This window comes from Copadichromis virginalis, linkage group LG5 (genome assembly GCF_057382275.1).
Source record: "Copadichromis virginalis isolate Kocher_CV1m ecotype Utaka linkage group LG5, C_Virginalis_male_GT1.1, whole genome shotgun sequence".
NCBI classification, from domain to species: Eukaryota; Metazoa; Chordata; class Actinopteri; order Cichliformes; family Cichlidae; genus Copadichromis; species Copadichromis virginalis.
The window spans coordinates 27,308,684-27,325,769 of record NC_140622.1 but is presented as its reverse complement, the minus strand read 5'-3'; the positions used below and the strand labels follow the sequence as shown (position 1 = coordinate 27,325,769).

The 17,086-nt window shown below is 40.5% G+C and overlaps 1 protein-coding gene across 7 annotated transcripts; it reads left to right on the top strand.

Annotated features, from left to right (window-relative positions):
- The first annotated feature begins 21 nt into the window (after positions 1-21).
- eif4enif1 (eukaryotic translation initiation factor 4E nuclear import factor 1) lies at positions 22-16,095 on the top strand. 7 transcript variants are annotated; one of them, XM_085457147.1, is made up of 19 exons: positions 22-473; positions 1,117-1,260; positions 1,342-1,415; positions 4,011-4,138; positions 5,465-5,733; positions 5,992-6,190; positions 6,337-6,500; positions 7,236-7,371; positions 10,278-10,454; positions 10,976-11,202; positions 11,756-11,830; positions 11,965-12,145; positions 12,261-12,373; positions 12,578-12,711; positions 12,984-13,065; positions 13,201-13,324; positions 14,366-14,677; positions 14,800-14,970; positions 15,113-16,095. In XM_085457147.1, exons 2-19 carry the CDS (start codon positions 1,168-1,170, stop codon positions 15,298-15,300), a joined length of 2,847 nt encoding a protein of 948 aa, XP_085313273.1. In that variant the 5' UTR covers positions 22-473; positions 1,117-1,167; the 3' UTR covers positions 15,301-16,095. The 7 variants fall into 7 exon arrangements, with proteins under 7 accessions (XP_085313273.1, XP_085313272.1, XP_085313270.1 ...); XM_085457146.1 differs by having other exon boundaries at positions 10,976-11,247; positions 12,261-12,349; XM_085457144.1 differs by having other exon boundaries at positions 10,976-11,247.
- Positions 16,096-17,086: the final 991 nt, after the last annotated feature.

Genomic DNA, 17,086 nt, shown 5'->3' with positions numbered 1-17,086 from the left:
ATATACATACGTATAAACCAATTTATTGGGAAATTAATTGTCATATATTGATTTAGATTTCAAAATAACTATCGCCAACGAACACCTGCCAATTTTAATTTTTACAAAGGCGCGCTGGTCACGGCGTAATCTTTGCCAGGACCTTCTTAAAGCGGTGATCAGAGGAAAATTTCTGCTACGACTTAGAAAACAGAGAAAGAGAAGACTATTATTTGAGATTTCACCGGTTCCGTGTGATTTAATTTGTTGTTTTGGACCAGTCTTATTGTGTTAGGTTACCCCTCTATAGTGTGTGCTCCCTGAAATCACAGCGACAACTCTACCGGCTCACGATTTTGTGCTCGCTGGGTGGGCATTTATCCCCAGTCCCCCAGCTAGTTAGCTAGCTGAAAGTGCTAGGCTAGGCTAGCCAGCTAACTAACGTGATCAGCTCGGCCGTTAGCGACCGGCATTCCCCACAGCATTCAAACTGAGTAAGTCCGTCTTTTGCCAAAATTTGACTTGCAAGTCGGTTGTCTACACAACTTTTGTGCCATGAATTCGCCTTATGGTTAACTGTGTGGGACGCTACCATCGTTTGGCTAACCCTGTATCAATCTCTTGGCTAACTAGTAGCGTTTATTTCCTAAAGCTGAAATGATGGGGAATGTTTTGTATTAAAATGTTTACATGTATTTAACTCGCTGGATCCTTTCATTGCAAAACGGCTTCGTTTACAACTCAAATGCGATAGCCAATTAGTAAATTGACGTAAATGCTTTGTAATATAATGACATGTCAGTTCTCAGCTGCTGTCAATTAAATTGCTAATTAGCCAGCAACAACCTGAGACTCTAGGGTTGTTCTTTAACTGCCCGGTGCAGGTAAGTTCCATGAGTTTTTCTTCACGACAACTGTTCTATAATTTTGTTTTCTCGTGCTGCCTAGTTTAAGATGCCAATACATCTGATATATTTTGCAGCAACAGAAGGAAGCCGTGCTTTTGTTTTTTTTTGTTTTTTTTTTAAAATCTTCGGAACATGCGTCCTTTCATTTGAAGTAATTGGCCTTTAAGACTGTATTTAGTGGCCTTAGTCGAGTATAATTGACTTGTAAATGTTAACTTGTCATCCACAGGTGTAGAGTCATTGGTGGCTGAGACACTGTCTGCACTGACTGAAATCCATCATGGAGAAAGATGCCTGTGTAGAGCCTAAGAATGGTGAAGCTGCTGTCGACCAGCCTAAGCTGGCAGCCACAGCTCCTTACAGATACACTAAGGTGACAAAATGCCAGCTGTGTCATTGTTTATCAAGTTTAGATGTTGCTGTGAATTAAACTAGACTATCAATTTATTTGCAGGAGGAGCTTTTGGAAATCAAAGAGCTGCCAATCTCCAATGAAAGGCCTGAATGTCTCTCTGAGAAATATGACAGGTATGAATTTGTAAAAGTCACACTGGGTAATACTGGAGAGGAGATTATGCTTCTCAAATGAGAAAGCATGGGTGAATTCTAGTTAGGAAAAGTACTAGTATTTCTCTATGCTGTGAAATACTGATTTTTGACACAGACCAACAGTTATTCAAATGTATGATTTGCTGGAACTGAAGTGTATGTAATCAAAAGTTACTTTGATTAAACAAGGTACAGCAGAGGAGTTTCTACACAAATATGTTCACGGTCTTGAAACTAAAATTTGCATAAAGTTTGTAATAATCATTGACATGGTTTAACTGTCAAGAAGACTTGCTCCTGCTTTTTGGAAGTCACGTGTACTTTCAGCTTGTCTCTTGCTCGGAGCTCATTTAAATTCCTTGGGGTAATTCTTAAACAACAGTCAAAGTACTAGTATTTCTCTATGCTGTGAAATACTGATTTTTGACACAGACCAACAGTTATTCAAATGTATGTTTTGCTGGAACTGAAGTGTATGTAATCAAAAGTTACTTTGATTAAACAAGGTACAGCAGAGGAGTTTCTACACAAATATGTTCACGGTCTTAACTAAAATTTGCATAAAGTTTGTAATAATCATTGACATGGTTTAACTGTCAAGAAGACTTGCTCCTGCTTTTTGGAAGTCACGTGTACTTTCAGCTTGTCTCTTGCTCGGAGCTCATTTAAATTCCTTGGGGTAATTCTTAAACAACAGTCAAAGATTTGTTCAGATGTCTGCTTGAGAAGCTAAACAAACGCTTGCGCTAGAAGACTTGTATCTTTGTCCCATAGCTGTTAGAGCCAGGAACAGTGGTTATGACTAGGGATGGGTACCGGTGTCCGGTGCCATGATGGCACCGGTTCTGACATAAATGGTAGTAACCAGACCGAAAAGCAGCGCACATTTCGGTGCTTTTTTTTTTCTTGAGCTGTGATACACTTCTAGCCAATCATTTTACGTTTCCGAGGATAGTAGGCGGGCCCAGGAACGTACGTTCTTTTAGAGCAGAGCTACAGATTAAAAATGTCCAAGGCGAAGCGGTCAAAAGTCTGGCTGTACTTCACAGCAAAATATGCAAACTCAGCAGCCTGCAACAAGTGCTTTAAGCTGATACTGTGATACTGTCAAAGGAGGTAACACCTCAAATCCGATGAAACACCTGGCGACGCATAGCGTTTTTTTTAAAAGCCGAGAAATGTGCCGTATTTGATAGCTTGCTGCGAGACCTCACACCGAGCACATCTACTGCGGGTGGGTTGCCTGTTATGCAACATCCCCCAAAACCCCGAAGAGTAGAGTCCTGGCCCCTAGCCCTGCCAGTGTAGCAGAAATGATAACTGATGATGATGCAGCAGCAGCCTTCTTCTCTGCGTGAGTAGCTTCATGTTGTTCGTGTGTAATTTACGTTGAGTAGGCTAACCACGTTATTACATTAATGCATGTAAGGTGAACTAGCAAACATCATCATAGCTACATGCGGCTGTCCTCTTGTTTGATGGCAGATACTCCCTTCACCCTGGCCAAAAAGGCTAAAAAGACCAAAGAAAAAGTGGAAAACAGTTAAACATGAGAGGTTTGATGGCAGATACTCCCTTCACCCTGGCCAAAAAGGCTAAAAAGACCAAAGAAAAAGTGGAAAACAGTTAAACATGAGAGGTTTAGGACAAAGTTTGTTTTTTCCATTGTTTAAGCACTGCTTCCAGCCAAGAGTGATACCATATATGCCCCATAGCTGCAGAAAAGGCTAACATTGTTATCTTTTTACAAAAACCAGCTGAACATGAGAGGTTTTTGGACCAATTTTGTGTTCTCCATTCTTTAAGCACCGGTTTGAGCACCGGCACCGTTTCAAAAGTACCAGTTTGGCACCGGTATCGGATAAAACCTAAACGATACCCATCCCTAGTTATGACTATATGAAAAGTGGGCTCATTAAAGGGTGGGTCAAGCTGTTTTTTGGGGTTTTATTTTTAATCATTAAAAAAGAGAGACCTCTTCACCCCTTCAAAGCCTACTAGGAGTTGCCCTCGAAGATCTTTTCTGAACTGAGCAGTTTGTCATTATTTTTTAGATCTGCTTATGTTTGCAACCGTTAGTGTGGTGAGGTGTGAGGGTGGTCTCTGCCTAGGCAGCTACTCTTGCTAAACCCTTCAAACAGTTTTAGTTGTCATCTAATCACATCTTTATTGATGGATACTGAAGTGTCAGAACTCGTCATTAAGTGTAATGTCTTTATGGGAGAGTTCACGAATGACTTCAGATTAAATGTGATTTGTCTCAACTGTTGGAAAAAATGTTTATAGTAGTCTGTCATCAGAGTTAAACACTGCTAGTGCAACAGTATCAATTAGTTTATTATTTTGAAGATCTGATTTTCTTGCACCCTCCTTTTGGGTTGTATTCTGTGCTCACAGCATAAAGGTTGAAATGGATGGCCTCACCTGTGTATTGTATTTTTCATTGTTACTCTTTATTTATTTTTTCCTAAACAGGATCCCAGTTGAGGCTGTAGTTGTCTGTCTTAATTTGAAATTTGACTTAAAGTATGGACTTAAGTCTTGTGTGGCTATTGTTTGTTTGTTTTTAAATAGTGATGGTGTCTGGGACCCTGAGAAATGGCATGCCTCATTATATCCCACTTCAGAGCGAAGCTCACCTGTGGAAGGTTTTAAGAAGGACTACATGGATGACAGAGTTCCATTAAAACGAAGAATCCCAGGTAAATGGAGATCGACAAACCATGTGACTATCGTGCATTGCGTTGTAGGTACGAGTGGCAGCAAAATCAAAACACTGCATCAAGCGCTAGCATTTCCAGTAATCATTAATTCTGTGGTTTTAATCCCTAGTTATGTACAAAACGAAGCAGAACAAGGCAGGTCCGTACAAAGATAGACTTGACAAAAAGACAAAAAAGAGACCATATGCGCATACAGAGTGGACTAAAGACGTTAGCGTGCTGCCCAACTTTCATCACGCACATATTTATAATTATGTCTTAAGTGTGAGTGCATACACTCACGAAGTGTTTAGTAACTTCAGATTCCTGCAACAAGCCCAGGTCCAATTTACTTTGGTGTATCTATTTTCTGATTTGGACTATTTCATTTTACAGCTGTCATTAAAAAAAATTTCTGTATCTCGTTTACAGGCCAACACAATCTATTTGTCTTTTCAGGTTGTAGTATTACACAACATTTTTAGATCCAATAGAAATAAAATAAGTGTTTCATAATTTATTCAATTTATTGTCTTTATTTATAACTGGCACTATTGTTTCATTTTATTATAGAATCTTACAAGAAAGAGGCAAAATTGTATTCCATTGTACTTTATTAGCTGCTTCGCTGGAAAAAAAAAAAAAAAATCAACACAGCAAAAAAAAAATCATTGCAAAACAACATACTGGAAAACAGTTATTCATCACTTGATTGCTTCAATACAACACTTGGGCACATATATGCGGGACTTTTCGTGGCTGTTTTGATGTCGCTCCCTCTGTCAACCGAGCAAATCTTGCTGTGGTAGCAGCTTTAAACTCTGTATAACCCAGGTTAACCCAGTCGGAAACATGACTTGAACAATTTTTCTTCCACGAAGGAATCTGATAAAAAAAAAAAACGATCTCTTTACCTGTCTGCTTCCCGTGGCTGTCATGCGACCGGCTATGGCAGTAAATAATACAGCAGCAGCTTGCCATTCTTTGTGTCTCTGTTTATCTCTTTGTGACTGTTGTCTTGTAATAGCCCGTGCACGCTAGTACCAATTGCCACTTGTACCTACAATCCTTTGCGATTTTACCCCCGAAATGATGTCACATTTTCGATCTCTATTACTGATGGTAGATGGTTATCCTTTCATCTTTGCGTTTTGTAATAACAATGTTGTCTAGAAACTTAACTGTGCTCTGATCAATGAATGTTTAGGATTTTAAGTTCCAGCCTTGCACAAGATTTCTAAACTGCTGCAGTGGAATTGTTCATGTAGTCTATGTACTCCAAAAAACTTTATTCCCCCCCCCCCCCCCCCCAAATCTGTTTTTTAGATCCCCGTGAGCGGTTAAAGGAAGATGACCTGGATGTAGTACTGAGCCCACAGCGACGTAGCTTCGGAGGTGGATGTCAGGGCAATGCTGCCCCTCATATCCGTCGCCCAATCAGCCCCTTGGAAAACAAAGAAAATGATACTCTACGTATGGGAGGGACACGCAGAATTGGCAGTGGACGCATAATTGCTGCCCGTGCCTTTGAGAGAGAAGCTCGTGCAGAGAAGGAAAAGGAGCGTGAGAGAGACTTGAAAGATAAAAGATTCAGGGTTGGTGTTTGTTGCTTTCAGTCGATGCAAATGACCTTGCATTTAGTTCTAATGTGATATTGAATGCACTTAAATTTTTTGGAACTTTATTTTACACGATACGTTTTTTTTTTAGTTTTTTTTTTTTAAACTGTCTAAAAACACAATTCTCTTAAGACTTGAACTAAATTTATAAAAGTGTTTCTGTGCAGTTACTCTTTAACTGTCCCATCCCATATTTCTAAATTGATATTGTTTGTCCCGTGTAATCATTTGCAGAGAGATTTTGGTGACAAGCGTGTGTTTAGTGAAAGGAGGAGGAATGATTCGTATGCAGAAGAGGAGCCAGAGTGGTTCTCGGGGGGTCCCACCAGCCAGTCGGAGACAATTGAGCTTATTGGATTTGATGACAAAATCCTGGAAGATGATAAACGCAAATCTAAGCGTTCAAGGAAGCGGACAGAATCTTTGAAAGAAGGCATGTCAAGACATTGTTGGAAATACTGCTAACATTTTTAGGGACTATTGCATTTCTAGTAGTATTTTGAAAGTCAGTTCAGTAAGACTTTTCATGTTAAAATTGTGACTTGTATTTAATTTTATTGTCACACATCTTGTATGCAGTAGTGGAATGTAATGGCGGACAGCCTGAGGAGCAAGATGTGGGTTTGCAGCCGACAGCTGATCAGGAAGTTCCCCACACTGATGTTCTTCCAGAGCCTTCAGCTGGTGACTTCGACTTCAATGAATTCTTCAATTTAGAGAAGACCATGCCAGGACTGGCCTCTGTAAGTACTGGGGTGCACTATGGTTTTGTTTTGCTTATTGGTGTGAAGCTCACAGATGGGGTGTCATTAGTAACTTCTAAAATATCAGTGTGATCTTAATTTTTCCAGATAAGCTTAACAGTAGAGGTTTTCATGTTTGCTCACCCCTGAACCAGACATAACTGTCAACTTAAAAACAAATGATACAATCAAGGCTCTTACAAGCCTGATATTTGTGGCTTTTAAAATAAATAAATAAATCTGAATTTCACAAATTGTGCATTTAGTCATATAAAACTAAGTATTGATACTTTGTATCAGTGCAAGATTACCTCTGCTGCACTAGCTTGACCTCACTGAATTTGGTCTTTAGTTGGTGAGTCATGTCACTGAATGGTGCACTATCAATGTTCTCTTCTCTGGGCTTTTGCATGGGGTTAATGAGATGTTTAAAAGGCATCAACAATCCAAATTTATGCCCATCATTGTAGCTTGGATGCAGTTTCTAGTTTGAACTAGAAAAGCCCAACTGCAAACTACTTTTAGCATTTTTAGATTCAATACTTGCTGGTAAATGAGAACAAGGTCAAAAAGCAGTGCATTCAGTGACACTGCCCTCAGTCTTCTAGCACCTTTTTAGTGCTAAATCGATGGAAAGCGCTGCAAACGTAAGTGGCACATTTGTTCTTGCACCCTTCAATATGCAGATTTTTGTATCCTAGTCTGTCTCACAGGCCCCCCATTTCTGTCTTACAGATGATAGAGGATGTTTTGGGAGAGGGCCCTGCGTCAGCTAGCCGTTTCAGCCAGTGGTTCTCTAGTAACCAGAGTCCATGCAGCCGGTCCAGCAGCTTGAGGTCAACTCCTCATGAAGAGCTGGAGAAACTTGCTGGTAAGTGATTTGATTTCTTGACCACTGAATCAAATCTATTTTCTGTAAAAGCAGTTGTAGGGCACATGCTTGTCACCTCTGTGATAAGACAAGTCTTTACATGACATCTGACGTTAACACAGTAAAACAAGGGTATGAAGGTATGCAAGGAGAAGGTGCTAACAGGTGGGGATGTGAAACCCCTTGTTAAACAAATGACTCGCTGGAGCGTTCACTAGTTGCACTCTGTATGACTCTGTATGACAGGAAGCACGAACGGTGGTTGGAAACTACTAATGTGGCTACGTGATGGAAAAAGCTGAGCTTAAAGCAGCTGATTTAAAAACCTATTACCAATGTTACAACAGCATGGGTTTATTTAAAAAAAAAAAAAAAAAAAAATTTTGTGTGAAACTATTTACAGTTTCCTGAAGTGCTGAAAGGCTGTTAAGTTAATGTTAAGTCATGATTAAAATTTCTAGGAAAAAAACATGACCTAAGCTGTTTCTGTGCTTACATTTCACTTATGCTGTGTCTTTTGTATATTTTGCTTTGTCACTAGATATATCTACTCTTATTAATCCTAAACTGGGGAAATTGACTAGTTACAGTAGCACAAGGGTGAAAGAAAAGCTGAATTGTTTATATTAGAAAATTATTAAAAAGAAAAATGAAGAATAACAAAAGATAAAAAGCAGAGGTTGAATAACTATAAGAGTAATTTGTATGTACAAATGGTATTATACACACCAGTTTTTACAGTGGGGCAAAAAAGTATTTAGTCAGCCACCGACTGTGCAAGTTCCCCCACCTAAAATGATGACAGAGGTCAGTAATTTGCACCAGAGGTAAACTTCAACTGTGAGAGACAGAATGTGGGGAAAAAAAAAAATCCATGAATCCACATGGTAGGATTTGTAAAGAATTTATTCGTAAATCAGGGTGGAAAATAAGTATTTGGTCAATAACAAAAATACAACTCAATACTTTGTAACATAACCTTTGTTGGCAATAACAGAGGTCAAACGTTTACTATAGGTCTTTACCAGGTTTGCACACACAGTAGCTGGTATTTTGGCCCATTCCTCCATGCAGATCTTCTCGAGAGCAGTGATGTTTTGGGGCTGTCGCCGAGCAACACGGACTTTCAACTCCCGCCACAGATTTTCTATGGGGTTGAGGTCTGGAGACTGGCTAGGCCACTCCAGGACTTTCAAATGCTTCTTACGGAGCCACTCCTTTGTTGCCCGGGCGGTGTGTTTTGGATCATTGTCATGTTGGAAGACCCAGCCTCGTTTCATCTTCAAAGTTCTCACTGATGGAAGGAGGTTTTGGCTCAAAATCTCACGATACATGGCCCCATTCATTCTGTCCTTAACACGGATCAGTCGTCCTGTCCCCTTGGCAGAAAAACAGCCCCATAGCATGATGTTTCCACCCCCATGCTTCACAGTAGGTATGGTGTTCTTGGGATGCAACTCAGTATTCTTCTTCCTCCAAACACGACGAGTTGAGTTTATACCAAAAAGTTCTACTTTGGTTTCATCTGACCACATGACATTCTCCCAATCCTCTGCTGTATCATCCATGTGCTCTCTGGCAAACTTCAGACGGGCCTGGACATGCACTGGCTTCAGCAGCGGAACACGTCTGGCACTGCGGGATTTGATTCCCTGCCGTTGTAGTGTGTTACTGATGGTGACCTTTGTTACTTTGGTCCCAGCTCTCTGCAGGTCATTCACCAGGTCCCCCCGTGTGGTTCTGGGATCTTTGCTCACCGTTCTCATGATCATTTTGACCCCACGGGATGAGCTCTTGCGTGGAGCCCCAGATCGAGGGAGATTATCAGTGGTCTTGTATGTCTTCCATTTTCTGATGATTGCTCCCACAGTTGATTTTTTCACACCAAGCTGCTTGCCTATTGTAGATTCACTCTTCCCAGTCTGGTGCAGGTCTACAATACTTTTCCTTGTGTCCTTCGAAAGCTCTTTGGTCTTGGCCATGGCGGAGTTTGGAGTCTGACTGTTTGAGGCTGTGGACAGGTGTCTTTTATACAGATGATGAGTTCAAACAGGTGCCATTCATACAGGTAACGAGTGGGGGACAGAAAAGCTTCTTACAGAAGACATTACAGGTCTGTGAGAGCCAGAGATTTTCCTTGTTTGAGGTGACCAAATACTTATTTTCCACCCTGATTTACGAATAAATTCTTTACAAATCCTACCATGTGAATTCATGGATTTTTTTTTTTTTTTTTTTTTTTTTTTTTTTTTTTTTTTTTTTTTTTCTCCTTCCACATTCTGTCTCTCACAGTTGAAGTGTACCTCTGGTGCAAATTACTGACCTCTGTCATCATTTTAAGTGGGGGAACTTGCACAATCGGTGGCTGACTAAATACTTTTTTGCCCCACTGTATATATTCAAAGTGCAGCAGGAATGATAAAATGTTTTTATTTTTTTATTATTTTTGTTTTTTTAAAGCATGTGTTTATTGTGCATATTGCACAGTCTGTCAAAATGAAGGACCTACGATAGCACTTGGATAAGGATAGAAATTGCCCTTCATTTTGTTTGTACTAATAAATGCTGCTTGCTGTCTGCAAGCTGCAGGCATTGATTAAACATTGAGTATTCCTTCTCCCAGTATCAGATATGAAAGATTTCCTTGAAATATCATTTTGAGGCTGTATTGTCTGCCCCAAGCAGTTGTTATTTAATCATCAGGATAGCTTGCACGATTTAAAGAAATCTTAGAAATGTACCCTTGACATTTGCACACCACTTTTGGGATATATTATCAAAATCCTGACCTGCTGCTATTGCATCATATGTGATGCTATTTGAGTACAAACAAAGATTACGCTCCCGAAATGATCTGGATTGCTGTTAAATATCCTAAATCTTATTCCCCTTCTGATTCTCTGAAGGGCTCGAGCCACGTTGCACGTCCCCCAGCCGAGGCAATGCCTCATATTTTGCACCTATTCAGTCTTCTGAATGCAAGGAGAAGGTGGACATCCTGGAGCTGCTGCATAAGGCCAAAGTAGACCTGAAACCTCTGCTTTCTACGCTCTCTGCCAATAAGGCTCGGCTTCGGGACAGCAGTGAGTGTCTGTTTACTAAACCATTTCCACAGCTGAGCTCTACTCAGTGTCATGTGGATTAAGTCTACCTTTTCTGTTCCAAACCACACACATCCTATTACCAACTTTTTTTTTTTTTCCCTATTCATCGAGTGACAGTCACAGTTCAGCAGGCTCATGCGTTTGCCTTTGAGTAGGTATGGCAAAAGAATGCCAAAAACAAGCAAGTGCTGAATGCCATGGTGCACACGTCGATGATCCTTGACAATAGCTAGATGAACTCGGGAGATTTCAGCAGTTAGCTATCATGTTTTTCAAAAATGGGTATATGTAGAGAGAAGCTGAATTTCAGGCTTTTGAGTTTTAACATTCAGCTGCACCTCTGTCTGCAGTAACACACTGAAAGCTGTTGCAGGATACTGTGGAATTTAATTTAACACAATTTATAATTTAATAAATCCATTAAATGAAATGGTAATTTGCTTTTTAACACTGAGCTCTGATACAAGAAGGTTGAATTTTGTTGTATAATCTGTTCCCAGCTAATTCTGGAGTTGTACTCTCATTGGAGGAGGTGGAGGGAGAAATGAAGGGAATGAGGCTAGACTCGGAACCACAGAGACGAAAGGTGCCACCTGCCCAGAGAGGAAATGGAACGCCCTTCATGGCTGAACATTTAGAAGAGGCTTTAACTGGCGGGTTGAGTGCCCGTCCGCGCTCACGTGACACAGACATGTCAGCCTTTAATAAACTGGTCAGCAGCATGAAGGCAAGTGGAACTCTGCCACCTCACCCCAAAACCAACACAAACACTGTAAGTATTTCTACATATTTATAATTATCTTTTACTGCATGTTGCAGTAAAACAGGTGAACTCGGGCCCTGTTCAATGCATCCTGCAAGCTTAAGAACCCCCCCCCCCTCTTTATTTATTTTAAATTAGGATAGAAAATGATGGGCATAAATTTGCTTAACTGTTGAGGTTGTAGCTTGTATACCCTTTTTTGCAGTGCAATGTCATCTTGTAAACTGTCCTTTGTGCAAGTCAGTGAAGAAAACAAAAGTACTAGCTTCTTGAATTGGGCAAAAGAATTGTCAGAATAATATAACGGAACATGAATCTAACAGCGTTACTCACTTGCAGAATGGACGCTTTGACGTGGAATTGCATGCACACGTCTATCTCGTTCAGTTGACTTTTTCCTCCCTGCCGGTGACTTGACTAAGGCTAATTTGTTTGCAGTTCAGAATGTAGAGTAGCAGACTGATTACTTTGTTCTACTTTGATTTACCCCAATTTTCCTCCCTCCTGTACAAAGCAGCAAACTGCAGATCAAGCTGTAGTGACACTGCCTGATGCCCAAGTACCTGCACAGCCACAAAAAAATATATTCCAGGTGGGTATGGTTGCTGTCCTGAGGATAATGAAGTGTTCCTACAATCAGTCAGGGCTAGCTGTTGACTATTCACAATAAATCTACAAAATCATAAAGTAAATGAGAAGTTATTGGAAAATGTTTTCTCTCTAAAGGAGCTCTTGGGAGTTCGTAGTGGCTCCCCGACGCAGTTTGGCAATCTGCTGAGCAGCGCCGAGGCCCCAGTGACTTCTGCACCTCTACGTGGCCTACTACACAAGGGCCCTTCACTCCCTCTCTTTCCACAGAGGGCACCCTCACCTGAATACTTCAATAGTCGGTTGCAACCTCCTGCAGGTAAGCTTACTGAGGAGTGCCATGGAACTAGGAAGAATGATGGCATGCAGTTCTTTAAATTGGATTAGCACATAAATTGGTCAATAAACAGTTCTTCATCCTCTCCTACCTAAAGGATTTCCTGTTGGTCCTCAGCCCATGCTACCAGAACAGTTTGCTGATATACACAGGTCAATCAGTCCTGGATCTGCTGCACAGCAACAGGTTACTGAGATGAGATTTCATGCGGTTTGTTTGGTTCATATGTAAATAGTTAAATATGCTTTCAGTAAACTACTGTTTAAATATTATAATGTATATGTTGTGATACATGTTGCTTGTAACAGTCATATTGATAGTAGTAGCATCATGGAGTAAAAATTACATTTATAGGCCTTTGAGCTAAAACTTTGACTTTTGATGAGTTGGGTTGGGTCTACCTTGTCTTTCCAGATGAGGGCGCTCTCTATTCCTATTAACCAAGCAGACTTGGAAGCACTGGCATTCCAGCAGGATCTTGCTCTCCATGCCCACCACCAATTCCAATCTGGCTACAAACAACCACAAGACAAGTCTTTCCGAAATAGGTTTGTTTTGGCTTTAATCGTGTTTAAATACCACATAGTATAGAGACTTTAAATGGTTATGATATCAGTCAATTTCAGCAAATTGAGTGACATGCACTTTAATGTGTCTTATTGAAGTCTATTGACTGCTTTTTACAAAACAAATACTTTCTTTATAAACAAAGCTGAAGAATATACTGGCTTAATATGTGGTAATATAATGTATGCCTCCAAGGATAATAAATAATGTTGGTTGGAATTTGTATGGCTGAGTGTGTTTGGTTTTTGTCCAGACCGCAGCGTCTTAATCGTTCCCCTGGACCAGGCTCTCAGCCTGCTGGAAGAAACTCTCCAGGAAGTACTGTCACCAGTATGGTAAGCATAAACGTAACTCTGCAAACTTCTTCCCAGTGTTGTTTTTAAAGTTGTTTTGACTTATTTCTAATTCATGCACCTGTTGTTATTGCTAATATTAACTTCTTTCTTTTCTTCCTCCCCTGCCTATGTCAGTTGTCCCCTTCATTTACACCCACATCTGTGATCCGCAAAATGTACGCAACAAAAGAGAAGAGCAAAGATGAACCTTCAAATCGCTCAGAGACAAAGGACGACTCAGCAGCACATTCTCACGATGGTGCAGTATTAATTTACCGTATTTTCCGGACTAGAAGGCGCACTTAAAATCCTTCAATTTTCTCAAAATCGACATATAATCCAGTGCACTTTATGTATGAATGCTGGTTGTGCTTACTTACCTCGAACCAATTTTATGTGGTATACGGCGCACAAAAATTTGTCAAATGTTTTAGTACGACTTTGGTAAGCTACGAAGCCGGACTGCTTGATGGATTGTCGGAGCGTTACAGCTACCAGTCAGGAGCCTCACGGAGTAATCTGGGCCCAAAACAAAGTCCTCTTTAGGTCCAAAACTCTGCGGCATCACTGAGAGTTAAAAACTGTTCTTTCACCTTTTGTAAAATGATCAGTGTTGCTGCTTCACCAGGTGTAACAATTAAGTTTAACATCCAGGCATCCATGAAAACAGAATTTTTTTTATTAAATTTAAAAGTTAGAAGTTAGCAGGAAGTTAGCTCGCTAGTTTCCACCTAAACATGATGTACCATGTTCTGACTGAAATGAAGACAGAAAACTAAACATCAGTAGCATTTGTAGGGTTACTGAAGTTGGGCTAGCTGGTATATGATGTGCTACATGATCGCTAGCGACATAGCTATGTTAGCATAACATAAACACTGTGAAGCTGGAGGATGAATGCTAACTTTTTTTCCACTCAATAAAAGTTAACATGAGGGTTCTTGATGGTTGGGGACAAATGCAATTGCATGGCAGGATGCTGTAAATTTCTGTCAGAACAACTGAGATAATCCATCCACATTATGAGGTTAGTCATTAATATACTGCAACAACATGGGAATGGAGCAGCTGCGAGAGAATTCAATATTGATGAATCAATGGTAAAGAAGTGGAGGAAGCAAGAAGAATGAGTCGAGTAAAATTTGAGTTATCTGACTGTTTTGTTTCACTTAGTAATCCGGTGCGCCTTATGGGCCGAAAAATACGGTACCCAGAACTAGTTTGATATTTAACTTTCACTTTCATACCTGTGAGTGAACACATACCCTGTAACACTGAGATCTCGGTTGTATGATTACAGGCAGCAGCTCCCCAAATCTATACCTGGAAGCAGTGGATGGTAATGTAGCTCAGTCAGGGGGAGTAAAGACCAGCTCACAGACGTTGTCTAGCAAAGAACAAGAGCGCCTCAGGCCTGGCTCTACTGGACACCATCCACCTGCCATGGTACCTCAAGGACCATCCTCATCTTTCCCTCGTCCTGTCTACCCAGTACCGCTGCTATCCCACGTACCTATGGTGCGCCCTCCTCCCCAGCTCCACCCTGTGGTGCAACGTATGCTGGCACAGGGTATCCAGCCCCAGCAGTTAGGACCTGCTCTTGTGCAAGCAGGTTGCTGGCTTTTTTTTTTTTTTTCTTTCAAATCCTTTTGCTTTATAAAAACACTAAAAACTGTATTAAAGTGTTCTGAACATTAAACCTAATTGTTTCTGATCTTTAATTGTACTCTCAAGGTATGTTTCCGCCACATGACCTTGCACAACTTCAAGGCTTGCCTCCTGCCCTGCTTGGACAACCACTGTACCCACTAAGTACAACTGGGCATCCACTTCTACCTTCCAGAGCCAGTACTCAAATGCAGTTAGCAGCAATGCAACAGCAACTTCAACAACAGCAACGACCAAGTGAGTGGAGGAAAATTTCAAATATTCAAATTCAGTGGGACTATGTGGCTATGGCAGAATTATCCTCACAAATGTTATTAAAATGTGGTGTATTTAATTATCTTGTTTGAAGACTTGTCGATTGAATACTTTTGTCTTGCAGTACATCCCAGTGTCCCTGGCACTCAGTCACAGAGCCAAGGCCCCCACCGGACGAATGGCTCCCAGCGACACGGCGGCAGCCCCCCTCTAGGCCTCGCCAAGTGGTTTGGATCAGATGTACTAGAGCAGCCACTCCCCTCTATGCCAGCCAAGGTCATAAGTGTAGATGAATTAGAGTTCCGGCCATAAGAAAATAAACACTGTGCTGGAATTTTTTTCTTTCTTCCCCCCCCCTCTTTGTCCATCTCCACTTGTTTACTGTGAAAATGTGAACTTTAATTTGAAAGACAGTGCACAGAACAGGATGATGTAACTAAACCATGCTTTAACTTCAGTATTGAAGTTACTGCTTTTGAAGAGGCAAGTGATGGAGATCCGTTTTGCCAGCTGAGTGAATATATTTTTTTGTACGAGACTGCACCGTAAATAATGTATAGGCCCAATTGTACAGACATGGGAAAAAATCTTATTCTCAGTGTATATAGATAAGGTGTTTGTTTTTTGTTTTTGTTTTGTTTTTTTTGTTTTGTTTTGTTACCCCCCCCTTTTCTTAGTAAAGGGGAGCTGTACTAATCTTGCAGTTTGACTGAAAACTGCGACAAAGTCAGCAAAAGCTAGTAGCATTCCTTTGTCGCGTCGCAGCCACATAATCTTGCATCACCCGAATTGTACTGAGAGGGTCACACGGTGAAAAATGTTGGCATAATTTTAGCGCATACATCTTCCCTTTCATGGCATAGATAGTGGCCCTTTCCCCTAGAAGTGGAGCATTAAAGATGCCTCTGAGGGATGCAGCAAGCTGTTTGTGCCTTTGTGGGTTTTTTCTTTTTTGAACTGTATCCTCTCCAATCCTACTGGTCACTAATGGGGGCAGCACTGCTCGCAGTCATTTTTCTTTTTGAGGGTGGTTGGGATTCAGTTTGTGTGCTATTAAGTTATAAAAAGCACAAATAGAATTAATAAATAAAATCTTGATTAAACATTTTTGTATTTCCTCTTTAATGCAATTAAATGTTTACGTGGTTGAATGCTTACACCTGCCACTAAGAGTTCAGTTGTAAAACTTTCCACACTAACAAGACACATGGTTGCAGTAACTTGTACTTTTGTGAAACAGAAAATAATTGTTTTATTATGAGTCTAATTCAGAAGCAGTACTTCACACTGGTCTGAGATGTTTGTTTTTGTTCACCTTAACATGGCTAAGGGTCACGAACTCGTAATTCAAACACAATTTCAGTACAAACTGTTAGTTTAGAAATTACTAAAATGGTCAAAGTTTAAACTTTTTAAAGGTAAACTTTAGATTGCAAAAGATTGTATTTACAAGATCTCCTTAAATGTTCAGTGTAAATCTGATCTTTAATTATGAGAAACTGAGGTTGCTTTTTAAATTTATTTTATCCTGAGTACTTGTGAAATATTTAAGGTGGTGGTGTGTGGATTGATCGTTGCACTCAGTCTTTGTGGGTATATACACTTAAACATTTTATTAGGTACATTTATTCAGCTGCTGTCTGATTAGATACTGGTTTCAGTCACATGGCAACATCCTAATTTGGACATGTAGATGTAATCAAGAAGATCACCTGAAGTTTAAATGGAGCATCAGATTGGGGTTGAACTTTGAACATGTCATGCTAAATGGGCTGCACTGAACATTTCAGAAACTGCTGATCTACTTGGGTCTTCTTACACAAGTATTCTTCCTGATGTCCATCCCTTTATAGACCACTGTGTGCCAGTGCTCTGATGGCCGCTTCCAGCAGGATATTATACACAAAGCTCATTCTCAAACTTGACACCAGAATCACTGCCATGTTACTCTAGTGGACTCCAGTCACCAGCTCCAACATCATGGATGTCCATCTGCAGCAACTACGTGGTGCATGATGACCCAACATCTGTTTCCTGCACCTTGTTGAAGTCTGTTATGAATAATTATGGCTATTCTACAAGTAAAAGGGGTCCAATC

Bases quoted from the DNA above. Each gene is read 5' to 3' on its own strand.
- eif4enif1 (XM_085457142.1), top strand. From the start codon at position 1,168: ATGGAGAAAGATGCCTGTGTAGAGCCTAAGAATGGTGAAGCTGCTGTC. The intron at 1,261-1,341 runs GTGACAAAATGC...ATTTATTTGCAG, and splicing joins CTCCTTACAGATACACTAAG to GAGGAGCTTTTGGAAATCAA. The intron at 11,248-11,752 runs GTAAGTATTTCT...TCCTGTACAAAG, and splicing joins CCAAAACCAACACAAACACT to CAGCAAACTGCAGATCAAGC.